Source organism: Lucilia sericata, unplaced genomic scaffold, assembly GCF_015586225.1.
Source record: "Lucilia sericata isolate MDLA Ls3-8-SP2 unplaced genomic scaffold, ASM1558622v1 Contig000820F_arrow, whole genome shotgun sequence".
NCBI lineage: Eukaryota > Metazoa > Arthropoda > Insecta > Diptera > Calliphoridae > Lucilia > Lucilia sericata.
The window spans coordinates 64,509-79,374 of NW_023994812.1; the positions used below are offsets into that span (position 1 = coordinate 64,509).

Here is a 14,866-nt window from a genome sequence, read left to right on the forward strand (position 1 = left end):
CTCCTTACCTTAAAAAAAGAAAAACAAACGAACTGTTGGTTATTGCAAGAAAAAAAATAAACGTTAGAATGAAATAATGAAAAGTTTTAAATTCAAGCTGAAAAGTGTTGGTACAAAAGAAATGAAAATCTATTTCATAGAAAAATATATTAAAACAAGTGCTAAATAGAAGAATCATTGAATAAAAAAATACCAAAATAAAAAGTGCAAAATAGTGTCAAAAGGAAATAATATAAATTTCCCCACCAACCACCAACCTTTTCAAACACTTCAAAAAGAAGAAAAAACGGACTTACAAAAAGGCATTTCCAATTAAATAGACATTTAAATGGACTTTCGTAAATAGCTAATACAAGTGTTCCCCAATAATTCCCAAGGATTCAAGTAAATTCCTTTTACTTTAGAGTCCCTTCATATGAATAATTACCAAACAAAAAACTTAATTATTTATTTCATTACTCTCACATAAGCAAAACAACGCAATTGTTAATTTATATTGTTGTTGTTGTTTTGTCTCCTCATTTTATATTTAACATAAAAATTGTTTTAACATTTTATTATTAACTAATATTTTAATACTATTATATTATTGTCTTTCAGACCTTTAGTAGAAAAAACACTTCCAAGCATGCAGTCAGTTTTGTTTGCTTAGCCTGTCAAGATTGCTGTCTTCCATTCCAATGACTCATTACTCCTCTTTCTCACTACTATTTGAGGGGGAAACGCAGGCAGTTATGTAGTATAATTTTGTGTAAAAAAAAAACAAACAAATTAAGAACTAAACAATAACAATCAACCAACCAACTTAACCATTGATAATAACTTTTCACCTGTAAACGTGCAATTATAAAATGGCGAAATTGTAAAATATGTTATTGTGTGTGTGCCGTACAATGTATGTAAGTAGGTTCTTGTTTCTCTTTGTAGAAGATTTTCAATATATTTTCTCTTTATATCATGATATTTTTATCATGCTTTATATTATATTTATAGAAAATTGTCGATAAATGTTCTTTTTATAAAAAATTTTCGATACATTTTCTTTTTATAGAAAATTTTCGAAAAATGTTCTTTTCCAAAAAAAATTTTCTATACATTTTGTTTTTGATAGAAAATTTTCGAAAAATGTTCTTTCTTATAGAAAAATTTACGAGGAATTTTCTTTCTTATAGAAAATTTTCGAGAAATTTTCTTTCTTATAGAAAATTTACTAGAAATTTTCTTTCCTTTAGAAAATTTACGATAAATTTTTTTCTTATGGAAAATTTACCGAAAACATTCAATAAAAAAGGAAAATATCTCGAAAACCTTCAATAAGAAAGGGAATTTTCTTTTTATATAAAATTTTCGATAAATTTTTTCTATAAATTTCGATAAATATAGAAAATTTCCGATAAATTTTCTCTATAGAAAATTTCCAATAAATTTTCTCTATAGAAAATTTCCGATAAATTTTCTCTATAGAAAATTTCCGATAAATTTTCTCTATAGAAAATTTACGATAAATTTTCTCTATAGAAAATTTACGACAAATTTTCTGTATTGAAAATTTACGATACATTTTCTCTATAGAAGATTTAGGACAAATTTTCTGTATAGAAAATTTACGATACATTTTCTCTATAGAAGATTTACGATAAATTTTCTCTATAGAAAATTTTCAATAAATTTTACAATAAATTTTCTCTATAGAAAATTTACGATGAATTTTCTCTAAAATTTACGATAAATTTTCTTTATGGAAAATTTTTAATAAATTTTCTCTATAGAAAATTTACGACAAATTTTCTTTATAGAAAATTTTTAATAAATTTATTCTATAGAAAATTTTTAATAAATTTATTCTATAGAAAATTTTCAATAAATTTTCTCTATAGAAAATTTACGATATATTTTCTCTATAGAAAATTTACGATATATTTTCTTTATAGAAAATTTACGATATATTTTCTCTATAGAAAATTTACGATAAATTTTCTCTATAGAAAATTTACGATGAATTTTCTGTATAAAAAATTTACGATAAATTTTCTCTATAAAAAATTTACGATAAATTTTCTCTATAGAAAATTTACGATAAATTTTTTCTATAGAAAATTTACGATAAATTTTCTCTGTAGAAATTTACGAAAATTTTTCTCTATAGAAAATTTACGATAAATTTTCTCTATAGAAAATTTCCCATAAATTTTCTCTATAGAAAATTTTCCATAAATTTTCTCTATAGAAAATTTCCCATAAATTTTCTCTATAGAAAATTTCTCATAAATTTTCTCTATAGAAAATTTCCCATAAATTTTCTCTATAGAAAATTTCCCATAAATTTTCTCTATAGAAAATTTCCGATAAATTTTCTCTATAGAAAATGTTCAATAAATTTTCTCTATAGAAAATTTTCAATAAATTTTCTCTACAGAAAATTTACGATAAATTTTCTTTATAGAAAATTTTGTAATAAATTTACTTTATAGAAAATTTTCAATAAATTTTCTCTATAGAAAATTTACGATAAATTTTCTCTATAGAAAATTTACGATAAATTTTCTCTATAGAAAATTTACGATAAATTTTCTCTATAGAAAATTTACGATAAATTTTCTCTATAGAAAATTTACGATAAATTTTCTCTATAGAAAATTTACGATAAATTTTCTCTATAGAAAATTTACGATAAATTTTCTCTATAGAAAATTTACGATAAATTTTCTCTATAGAAAATTTACGATAAATTTTCTCTATAGAAAATTTACGATAAATTTTCTCTATAGAAAATTTACAATAAATTTTCTCTATAGAAAATTTACGATAAATTTTCTCTATAGAAAATTTACGATAAATTTTCTCTATAGAAAATTTACGATAAATTTTCTCTATAGAAAATTTACGATAAATTTTCTCTATAGAAAATTTACGATAAATTTTCTCTATAGAAAATTTACGATAAATTTTCTCTATAGAAAATTTACGATAAATTTTCTCTATAGAAAATTTACGATAAATTTTCTCTATAGAAAATTTACGATAAATTTTCTCTATAGAAAATTTACGATAAATTTTCTCTATAGAAAATTTGCGATAACTTTTCTCTATAGAAAATTTACGATAATTTTTCTGTATATAAAATTTACAATAAATTTTCTCTATAGAAGAATACGATGATTTCTATTTTTTTAGAAAATTTGTGTAGTAAATTGCAGTTCTATTAAAATCTATTACTTTTATAAACGGCAATTTCTCTTTGTGTATAGAATTTTCTATAAATTCTCTTTCTATTGAGAATTATTGTTATTCTGAAATCTGAAACCTATAATTTGTACTATAAATTTCTAATTTCTTAATATCTAATAACAAATTGCTATTTACGGCAATTGTTTCCTCAGTCTTTAACGTTTGCAACTTTGCTTTTTTATAAATTGTACTTTACAGTTTTATCCCCCATACAACTGTTGGACATCTGACTAGGACTTTTTCAATTTTTGTTAAAAAATCATACCAATTAAATCTTTTATCACCCTTTAAGACCTATGACCAATGACCATCAGGACCTTTAGTTGTTTTTCTTTTTTTATTACATATCTCTTTACAGATCTCAAGCCATTTAAATGGAAACTTCTTCTACCTCCTGATTGCACATAAAAACCGGCAGACGATTAAAATCTACCAATTATGGAAAATGATGGAAGCGGATTTTAAATGGATGTAATTTTTATATAATTTATTTATACAACTTAAATTATGTATAACGCCAAATAATTTTATATTAATAAAAATATTGTAATTTATGAAAAAATATTTATTTGTGAAATGATTATTTTAATTTATCTTTAGTTTTAAGAGCGATTTCATCATCAGAACTTTCTGAATCTTCATTTAAAATATTGAAATTGTGTTTATTCGAGGGTTTTGAAATTGAAGAGGAGTTTGCTGTGTTGCCTGATGAAGAAGAGGCATGATTGTTGCTTACTGTAGGAGTTGGATTATTGATATTGTTCAAGTTATTAGCTCGGTTAGATGTGGACGGTAATGATGTGATGGGTTCTGTAATCGAAATTCATATTAGAGAATGTTTTGTGATCAAATGTTAATTATTGTGGTAAATTGTGATAAAGAGTCAAAAAAGAGATTTCTTTTAAATTATCACACACAAAGAACTTTTAATAGGATATTTTCTTTCCTCTTCTCTTTCGCTTACCTTCGTCATTTAAAACATCATGGTTGCGTTCCTGCCGCTTGGTTATCAAATATGTTGAGCAATAAAACAGCAGCGGTAAAGATAAAATAATACCCAAAGCAATTGTAAATAACGTTACATTATAATCACGACGACAACAATGCAATTCCTTCGACCACATGTTACGTGTACGATTCATCTGTCAATTGTACAAAACAAAAAAAAACATTAATAAGGGGAATTCCCTGAAAACTCTAAAGATATTATCTCATTTTATAGAATATTTCATATTAACAGTTTTTAAAGATTTTTGAAAATGGGTTATTTATAAATATTTCTAAAAATTCTTTTTCAACAGAAATTGTTTGTTAAATGTTTCCTTTTCTTAAAAAAATATTTGTGTAATTCTCCTACCGATTCTAACAAACACTTACTGAGTCTTGTAAATCAAAGCAAACTTCTCCATTATTATGTTGATCCAAATTGATATAGAAAGTATTTAAATCCATATATTGACTTTTGCACTTTTCGCAAGGATTTTTCTTGTATTTTTGAAAACAATCATTAAACACTTGATTTTTTTCGTAAAATACAAAGCTATTATTATTGTTGAAGCAATCTATAAAGAAAGGTAAAGCAATTAAAACATTATTTAAATTGACCATAAATAAAAGCCAAAACTTACCATCACAATACGCTTTTGTCCAGAGTCCTGTTAGCAACATTTCTGTGGAAGCCACTAAATTAATACGATCCTTATCGAAATATATATTTTCACAATTTGCTGACAAGAGATCATAGGCCTGCAACACACCATCGTGATGATTTTTACATCGGAGGCACATAGTCACAGGAACTGAATTTGTGGTAATGCAGTATATGAAAAGGGTTTGTTGATTGGCCAGTTCTCTCAAATACGTTGGACATGTTTGGTTTTTTGCATTTGCAAGATATATTATTGAACATATTGTAATTATTTTAAATAACATGTTAATTTTTTTATTATTTATAATAGATTTTTAATTTTTGATGCACTTTCTGATAAAAATAAACTAAAAGAAACAAAGCACTAATGAAATGAGTCAAATATAGATGACTTTTTTTCATAAAAAATGTAAACAATGCAGCTTCTGTTTTGTTTTTGATATTCACTAGGATTTGATAGCATGAAGAAAGAATAATGGGTACATTTTTACAAATTAAAAAACAGAAGTTTTTTTTTGAATTTGTGAAATTTTATGGAAAATATCATTTCAACAGGAAATTTAAAAAACACCAATAAATTTTTAATTGGTTATATTTTCACTATTTATATTAAAACCGTTAATTTGAATTCCATCTTGCAGTCATACTTAAAAGGCACTCAGTTGCTTTATAAAGGTAATATTATTATATCAGGGCTGGCAAAACGTATCAACAATTTAAATTTGACATTTTATAAATAGTTCTGAAAGGTTGGGAAAAAAAAACTTCAGTATTGAAATTTGTATATAGGAAAATTTTCTATAAAAACATTCAATATTACAATTTTGTAGAAAAAAGAAGAATGCTCAATATTAAAATATTCAGTACATACATATTTATATAGGTATATTTTTATTATTAAAAATTTTTTGTGAAAAGACCTTTAATTTTGAAATTTATATATATATTATAAGTTACAGTATAGAACATTTTCTAGAAAATAATTTTAATTATGAAAATGTCTGTATTGTATCTTGAATACTAGAAATATTGTAAAAAATCTCTTATATTTAAACGCTCTATAATAATATCCTTAATATTAAACAGTTTTTAGAAAAAGTATTCAATTGTAAAAATTTTCTATTAAAACTTTTCGGTGTTAAAAATTTTCTTTTAAAATTTTTTATTTTAGAAAATTTTTTTTTAAAACTTTTAGGTATTGAAAATTAATAAAAAAAAATTAGTATAGAAATATGTATTTTCTATAAATATTTTTAATATAGAACATTGCCTAAAATAATTGAATATTTTAACAAAACAACGTTATTTTTTTTCATTGAAATTTATAATAATTTACTGTATCTTTTGTCTGTCAATGTACTGTTTACATAAGTACATTTGCTACTGAATTAAACAACCCTGAAGCCTGCAAACACACTCAGAGAATAATTTTATTTTCTGCTTCAGTTTTGTTTTTTAAAACGCCGAGTGCAGACGATTATACCGGATAGTTGAAGAATAAAAGATAAATTATGTTGTTGTCTACAACAATAATAATACATACATTAAATATTTTTACTTGTGTATATACAACAAGAAAAAAATATATGTAAATTTTTTGTCAAACAATAAATAATTGTTGTAACAATTAAAGTTTATACTTTTGTTTGCACTTCAATAAAAACGAAGTTTAATTAATGTAAATATAAAAAGTGCAAATTTGTGTGTAAATTGTTAAAAAAAAAAATCAAAATCCAATTGGATTTTTTAGCTGCGACAGAAAAGTGTGAAAAGGTAAAAAAAAAAACGGAGCAGCCTTTTTTTAGTGTTTGTGTGAGTGTGTGTGATTTGCCAAAAACGAAAATAATCAAACAAACAAATAATAATTTTTGATGAATAAACAAAAACACAATAATAAATAATAAAAAAAAGCCGGTAATTGTTGATATTTATTAAATTTCTTAAAAAAAACTAAAATTAATTAAGTGAAAATTATTAGTATTAAAGAGAAAAAATTTTCATTTGAGAAAAAAAAGAAACATAAAAAGGCGACGCTGCGCCACTCCTTTTGCAAAGTTATTTCTTTTTTTTCGTTTGTTTTTTAGTTATTGTTGTTTTTGTATTTTCTCTGTATTGTTTCCCGTTTGTCTGCAAATTCGGTTGTTGTTTATATTGTTTTTGTAACATCTCAGTTTTTTTTCCTGTTTTTTTTTTTTTAAATCATCCTTGTTTTTGGTTGTTTCATTGCGTGTGGTTGTTGTTATTTTATTTTGTGTTTATTATCCTTGTCAATAAAATAGTGGTGGTTGTTCTGAATTTCTGCAAAACAGAAAAGAAAATATGATATAAAAATAATTGTATTTCGGTACATGTATAGTGAACAAATAATATAAGAAAATAAATAAAAACACCCGTATAAAAAAATTGTCTAAAATTAAGATACTTTTTTCTTAAATACTACGAGTCATTGCTTTAAGATTTCAAATTTTAAATCATTATAAACTGGATTAAATAAAATTTTCTAAAAATTATCTCTACACGGTTTTAAAAAAAGGTAAGTGTATATCATCTCTTTTTTATTAATTTATGTAAATTAAATGCTGAATGCTTGAAATGTAGACAGCCTAAATACAGTAATGGGCCTAATAATAGGGTTATTTAAACTTTTTTTACAAATAAAACTTAAAATCTGGTTTTGAATAAGATAGTTCCTTTTTATAACTATTTAATAAAGGAAATTATCTATAAAATTTTATAATTAATGAAAATTTCTTCAAACATGAACAAATTTAAAATATTTTTATAAAAAAGTATACTATTTTGATAATTTTCATTAAAAATATGAAACTTTTAACATTTCTCTTTAAAAAATATTCAATTTTGAACATTTTTGGTTAAAAAATATGAAAATTTGCTAATTTTTCTATTAAAATAATAAATTTTAAACTTCTTCTATACAAATTATTCAATTTTATACAACTTTCTATAAAATTTGTTTAATATTAAAAAAATTTCTTTTAATTTTTTTATAAAAAACTTTTGAATATTGAAAATTTTCTATAAAAAAAAAACTTTCTATTATTGAAAAATATCCATAAATATCTTAAACGTTCAAATTTGAAAAAATAAAAAAACGTAAAAATTTGAAAAATAAAAAATAAATAAAAAAATTTATTTAAATTGAAAAATTTTGTTAAAAATTATTTATTTTGATAAATTTTTCTCTAAAAAATATTAAAAATTATAAATTTCCTATAAAATTATCTTTTCTTATACAAAAATATTCATTAATGAAAACTTTTTTTTAAAAACTATTTTGTATTGAAAAGTTTTTATTATATTAAAATAGATAATGTCTGAATTTTGATTGTTTTCTATAAAAAAAAACTTTCTAATATTGAAAATTATTCATAAAAACTTTAATATTAAAAATTTTCTATAAAAACTTTTCAACATTAAGGATGTTCTATAAAAACTTTTCAATATTGAAAATTTTTAATAAAAATTGAAAATTTCCTATAAAAAGCTTTTCAATGCTAGTATAAGTATATATTTTGAACATATACTATTTTGAAAATTTTCAATAAAAATATGAAACTTTGAACATTTCTCTTTAAAAAATATTCAATTTTGAACATTTTTAGTTAAAAAATATGAAAATTTGCTAATTTTTCTATTATAATAATAAATTTTAAACTTCTTCTATACAAATTATTCAATTTTATACAACTTTCTATAAAATTTGTTTAATATTAAAAAATTTTCTTTTAAATTTTTTATAAAAAACTTTTGAATATTGAAAATTTTCTATAAAAAAAAACTTTCTATTATTGAAAAATATCCATAAATATCTTAAACGTTCAAATTTGAAAACATTTTTTAAAAAATTATTCATTTTTATATATTTTTCTCTAAAAAATATTAAAAATTAGAAATTTCCTATAAAATTATCTTTTCTTATACAAAAATATTCAGTAATGAAATTTTTTTTTTAAAACAATTCTGTATTGAAAATTTTTTATTATATTAAAATAGATAATGTCTGAATTTTGATTGTTTTCTATAAAAAAAAACTTTCTAATATTGAAAATTATTCATAAAAACTTTAATATTAAAAATTTTCTATAAAAACTTTTCAACATTAAGGATGTTCTATAAAAACTTTTCAATATTGAAAATTTTTAATAAAAATTTAAAATTTTCTATAAAAAGCTTTTCAATGCTAAATATTGAAACTTTTCTATTAAAACTTTTCAATATGAAAAATTTTCTATACAGAAATATTATTCAGCTTTACACGGCTCTTTGGGTCAAAAAGATATTGGACCAAAGTCAGATATGAGAAACGTCGTTGAGTGTCTAAAAAAGTAACATAAGTTTTTGAGGAATTTAAAAAGTAAATCCCGATTTAGTCTCTAAATACAACTTGAACTTCTTTAAGTTTTTATAAATTTTAAAACCAATATAAATATTTATTTCAATAATCTCTTTTTCAAAAACTTTCTAATAAAGTCATAATGTTAGTGTTTCCAATTTCCTTCTATAAATATTTTTTTTATTATTACAAATAATCCTTTTTTATCTATTTAGTTAGCATCTTATAACCACACAATCAATCCTATTTTCATAGCCTTAAAAATTATGTAAATTTTTTTTTGTAATAATAAAAGTAAAGATTGTGGAAAATATTTGGCTTCCTGTTTGTTTGTCGTGCGCAATGCGCAAACTCAAAATGTAACTAAAAGATTCTATATTGTAATGTTTTTTTTTTTTTTTTTAATTTTCCTATATTCCCCTTGCAGACAGGAAGATGTACTAGGAAAAACAGGATGAACTAGAAACAAAAAAAGCGAAAAAGAAGACATGTTGTTTTTTCTTGAAAGAAATAAGAAAAAATGCCGATAGTAGAAAAAAGGGAGACTACTAGAAACTTATAGAAAATTATGTATATTGAGGATATTATAAGAAAACTAAGATAAAATTATAAATTTGCCTGATATAGAGGAAAAAATTCTGTAAAGGTCTGATTCAGAAATATGCATCTCTTTAATTTTCCTAGTAGAACTAGTTGATACATATTGATAATTCCGGAAATTTTCTTCTTATAGACATTTCTATTTTAAAAATCTATAGATCCAAGTCTCTTATTCGGTAATCCAAGTCATTTAATTGAAATACAAAATTCAGACCTTCTTTTCTTCCTCGTATCTATTCTCATAACCTAATGGTCCGAAGTCTCAGAAAGAAAATGAGAGTTCATTAATTTCTGACGGATTGAAGGGTACGTAGGTTCCTTTAGAGTGTAAAAGAACTCGGAGGGCATCTGAAATATAAACTGATTCAGAAATCATTATATTCGTTCACATATCTTATCTTTCAATCTTAGAGACAAGTCGCTTACCATGAAAGACAGAATAGACTTAGATAAATATAAGACTATCAGAGGTTTTCAACTCCTAAGTCAATTAAGGCATAAGTGCCGTCAAAGTGTGAGCTGTTCCAATGTCCTTGTTCCAAGTCTCTTATTCAGATGCTTATCTTTACCCACCAGAATTAAAGGAGGGATCCCTATTCACACTCTTTCAAAAAGGGGTGTGGTCCTGAGAATTAAAGTTCTTCAACTACTTAGTCGATTAAGGCATTATTTGATCAAGCATGTCAGAGTGTGAAAGAATTCAGAGATATTCAAAAATCTTTACCTTCAGCCACTAACACATACATATGTATGTGACTTCTTTTATCGTCCAGTCCTTCTTTTTTCGTCTAGGTTTTTTCTCTTTTTGTTCTCCAGCATTGAAGCTGGGTTTAGAGCTCTTGCGAAATGTGATTTAGTTCAGAGCCCATTAGGGTATTACAATTCCTAAGTCGACTAAGGCCATAGTTGAGGACAAATAGAGAGGTTCATAAGTATCAATTAGACCCAGTCTCAGTTAGACCCAGCAGCTCGACAAAAAGTTAATGCATCCGAAAAAGACAGGGATTTCCACTAACGTCTAACCATCTAGTTGGCTCTAATTCGTCTTACGTCACGGAAGTACTCTTTGTAAACGAATGTGGATATAATCGTCACTTTAGAGTCCCCTTTGTAAGCGAGAAACTAGACACGTAATCTATGGGGTGACCATTGACGTCTTCATAGGACAAGCACATGTTAAAATAGCTAGTTACCTAGGCAATCGGTGGATAAGGGTAACCTTAAGTGGTAGGTTGGTCGATACTGTCCGACTGAACTGCTGGGGAATGACAGAATTGTCTTCGATAAATATGACGAATGACATCAGGGATTCATACTTTACCAACTTTATTTAGGCGATCAGATCAGAGTTCTTCAAATCTTAAGATGATTTAGTACCTATTTGACGATGCAGTTAATGGTATAAAGTCAAAGATTTTTATATTTTCCATATCTTTTTATCATCCAGTCCTCTGTTCCACATCTTTACTCATATGTTATCCTTTAACCTCTAGAATTAAAGATTTTTATCTTTTCCTTTTTCTTCTATTGTCCAGTCCTCTGTTTCAAGTCTCTTATTCATATTATACTCTAGAATAATTCGTACATACTGACGCGGTCCAGAGAATCTACGTTCTCAAACATCTTAGAAGATTTAGGCCTTATATGTGGAAGCATTGTGATGGGACTAAATGTCAGGAATTTGGACGAATTCGATATATTTATCGTCTTCTTTTTTAGTCCTTTAGTTCTGCTCTCTGTGTGGTGCAAAGTTCTTCTAACTTTCGTATACATTTCTATTTTCAAAGTAACTACTTTAAAATAACTTCCAAAGAATCGAAAATATAGTAATGCCACAGAATATACAAAAAGTAAATTACAGAATGAAGTCATGCGAGTTTATTGGAGTCTTTTTCTTAATAACGAAACATTTTGTAGCACTCATAACCGCCTCCTTAAATTGCTGATCAAATCAAATTGTTTTGAATTCAAAACACACGTAATACATTTTATGCAAAAAATCCAAATCATGTTAAAACAGTTAACATGTTTTAAAACCCAACTTGTTTAACAACCATAGACAGGCACACATATAGTTTGTTTATTTTGGGCCTCAAACAAATCACAAAAAAAAGCAGGCTTTGGTATTTGAAAATAGCAGTTATTTTCATAATGCAAAAAAAAAGAAACAATCTCAAAAATATGTGTACCATTGAAATTGATCTTTGATATCAGAATATAAGTTAAAAATCCAAAAAAAAAATAATAACAAAAACCTGAAAATGTTAATGGTGACTGGGTTTTTGGTAGCAGCCCCGCTAGTAGTTCGATTAGTAGTCGTACTGTTATTGTTGTTGTTGTCGTACTTGATGCTGGCAACTGTCTGGTTCAATGGTTGGATATTTTTATTAGGAATTGCTTTTTTTTCTCTCACTGTTGCTGAATATTTGCAGATAAACAACTTTTGTGACTGGTTTTATGCGATTCATTCAAAAGACGGCCACGCGAGTGAGTGAGGTAGGTTAGCATTAAGTGTGGGCTGGTTTGGGTCTGTTCTTAGCATTGTTGTCTTGTGTATTAGTTTAGCCAAAAAAAAAAAAAAAACAGCTGGAAAAGACTTGAGTATATAAACAAGTTTAAAATGAAACAAGTTTAAAATGAATGAATTCGGGGTTTACTTGCCATAACTATATTTTTGACTAAAGATTTTGTTGTAAGTTTTTCATATTTTTGATTTTAAGTAAAAATTCAGTTATTTATGCAATAATAAAGATAAGTTAACAAACATTCTTAAGAATTTTTAAAATTTTTTAAATTCATTAAAGTTTTGTATTTCAAATATTAAAATTTCTCAACTACTTAATCTTTATACATTTCATTAATACCTTTCTCATATTATTTTATTATTTTTCCTAATTAAATTGCTTATTTTGTAGTTCCACAGTTCTAACTTAATACAACATACTACATGTAATAAACATTGTTTTTGTTTGGCTTCATTTATATACGTAAAGTCCATCATCATCAACATCATCATCATCTACTTCACAGAGTTCGAACATGTCAGTTAAGCTTTCATGAATCTAGACTTAACTTTAAATAGCTAAACTACTAGCAAACCATAGTCCATTTTACTGTCTACCGTAAACAACATATCGTATTCTAAACTATATGTATATAAATATGTTTGTTTGTTTGTTTATTTCAACACATGGTGTTAATAATATATGCCTATCATCTTATTATTATTCTTTACATCGTCGTCATCTTCACCATTGCCATTAAACTTTTGATTTTTATTACGTTCTTGCGAATTCTTAAAGGTTCATGAGAAAAACAATCTTTTGTTTTTCCATTTTTGTTGTTTTCTTCTTTGGTTTGTTTCTATTTCTTTTGATTTTTAGAATTTTCAATCGTATGATCTTTATTTTGAAATATTTTATCTTTTTTTTGTTCTTACAGAGAGTTGTAAGAAGAGTTGTAATGATTTAGTGGTGAGTTTTGTTGAGGGATTTAAGGCTTTTCTTAGATCCAGGATAATCCCTGGGAAGAAACTTGTAGTCGAGACATATATTCAAAACTAGCTGACCCGACAGACGTTGTCCTGTCCAAATTAGAAAAAATTTTTATGTTCGATTTGTGATTTTAGATAAATCGAAAAAAGTGAGCGTAAAAGTGGGCGTGGTCAATTATTCTTTCAGTAAAACTTTAAATTTGATTACTACGAACATGTTTTAAAAAATTTAGCCAAATCGGTGCAGCCGTTTTCCGATTTTAGATAAATCGAAAAAAGTGGGCGTGGTAAATTTTTCTTTCAGTAAAAACTTAAATTAGATTACTACGACCACTTAAATAAAAAATTTAGCCAAATCGGTGCAGCTGTTTTCCGATTTTAGATAAATCGAAAAAAGTGTGCGTAAACGTGGGCGTTGTCAATTTTTCTTTCCGTAAAAACCTAAGTTGGACTATGACGAACATTTCAGTAAAAAAATTGTCCAAATCGGTCTAGCCGTTCTCAACTGATGCAATTACCAACGAACGACAATTGATTTTTATTTATATAGAAGAAGATAGGTAGATAATGATATCTGGTCTATGGACTAGTCGACTGATTAGTCTAGTGACTAGCCGGTTGACCTATTGACTAATCTATTAGCACGTCTATTGATCTACTTACTAGTTTATTTGTCTATTGGCTAGTCTATGGGTCAGTCTATTAACTACTCTAAGGACTAATCTGTTGACTAATCTATGGACTAATCAGTTGCGTACTCTATATATTAGTCTATGGACTAATATGTTAACTACTCTTTGCATTAGTCTACTAACTAGTCCATTTACTATTTTAATGGCAAATCCATAAACTGGTAAATTGACTACTTTATGTATAAGTCTATTGACAAGTTTATGGACAATTCTATTGACTATGAGGTAAAAGTTCATGCAGAATGGGGAAATGTTTGATAAGTGATCATCAATAGTCGAAGGGATCTTAACAGACCTTATATTCTTCGCTCGTGCATCAACGTTTATGGACTTATCTAATGACTTCATTTGACTAGACAATGAAATGGTCTATTGATCTCTCATTGGACTTGTCAATTGTCTGGTCTACTGGATAGTCTACTAATTCTATTGACTATGAGAGCGCTAAAAGTTCATGTAGAATGGGGAAATGTTTGATAAGTGATCATCAATAGTCGAAGGGATCTTAACAGACCTTATATTCTTCACTCGTGCATTAACTTTTATTGACTAATCTAATGACTTCATTTGACTAGACTATGAAATGGTCTATTGACCTCTCATTGGACTTGTCTATTGTCTAGTCTATTGGATGGTCTACTAACTAATTCATCTACTATTCTAAAGACCAGTCCATTAACTAGTATATTAACTACTTTATGGATAAGTATATTGACTATGAGAGCGGCTAAAATTCAAGAAAAATAAAGAAATGTTTAATAAGTGATCAATCATCATGCGATAATAGTCGAACGGATCTTAAGAACTATCTAATGCAGACTTGATCCAGTTAAAGTTCATTTGTAGTAAAA

General features: G+C 25.5%; 1 protein-coding gene and 1 long non-coding RNA gene across 3 annotated transcripts in view; one reads left to right on the top strand and one right to left on the bottom strand.

Annotated features, from left to right (window-relative positions):
• Positions 1-3,772: 3,772 nt before the first annotated feature.
• LOC119608309 (osteopetrosis-associated transmembrane protein 1) lies at positions 3,773-5,281 on the bottom strand. The gene is made up of 4 exons (XM_037962682.1): positions 4,857-5,281; positions 4,606-4,790; positions 4,193-4,370; positions 3,773-4,038 (listed from the first exon to the last, which is right to left on the bottom strand). Exons 1-4 carry the CDS (start codon positions 5,158-5,160, stop codon positions 3,809-3,811), a joined length of 897 nt encoding a protein of 298 aa, XP_037818610.1. The 5' UTR covers positions 5,161-5,281; the 3' UTR covers positions 3,773-3,808.
• Positions 5,282-6,336: 1,055 nt separating this feature from the next.
• LOC119608315 overlaps positions 6,337-14,866 on the top strand; it is a 51,710-nt gene continuing 43,180 nt past the window's right edge. Inside the window, exons 1-2 of one of the 2 annotated variants that reach the window (XR_005231809.1) lie at positions 6,337-6,649; positions 7,156-7,409. This is a non-coding gene — a long non-coding RNA (uncharacterized LOC119608315). Of the gene's footprint in view, positions 6,650-6,730; positions 6,791-7,155; positions 7,410-14,866 lie in introns of those variants that run through there. The other variant, XR_005231810.1, reaches the window with a different exon arrangement.

What these genes read in the sequence shown, in the direction of transcription:
- LOC119608309 (XM_037962682.1), bottom strand. Translation starts at nt 5,160, where the DNA reads ATGTTATTTAAAATAATTACAATATGTTCAATAATATATCTTGCAAAT. An exon ending in GACAAAAGCGTATTGTGATG is followed by an intron (nt 4,791 to 4,856) that starts GTAAGTTTTGGC and finishes CTTTCTTTATAG; the next exon opens with ATTGCTTCAACAATAATAAT. An exon ending in TGATGTTTTAAATGACGAAG is followed by an intron (nt 4,039 to 4,192) that starts GTAAGCGAAAGA and finishes TTTCGATTACAG; the next exon opens with AACCCATCACATCATTACCG.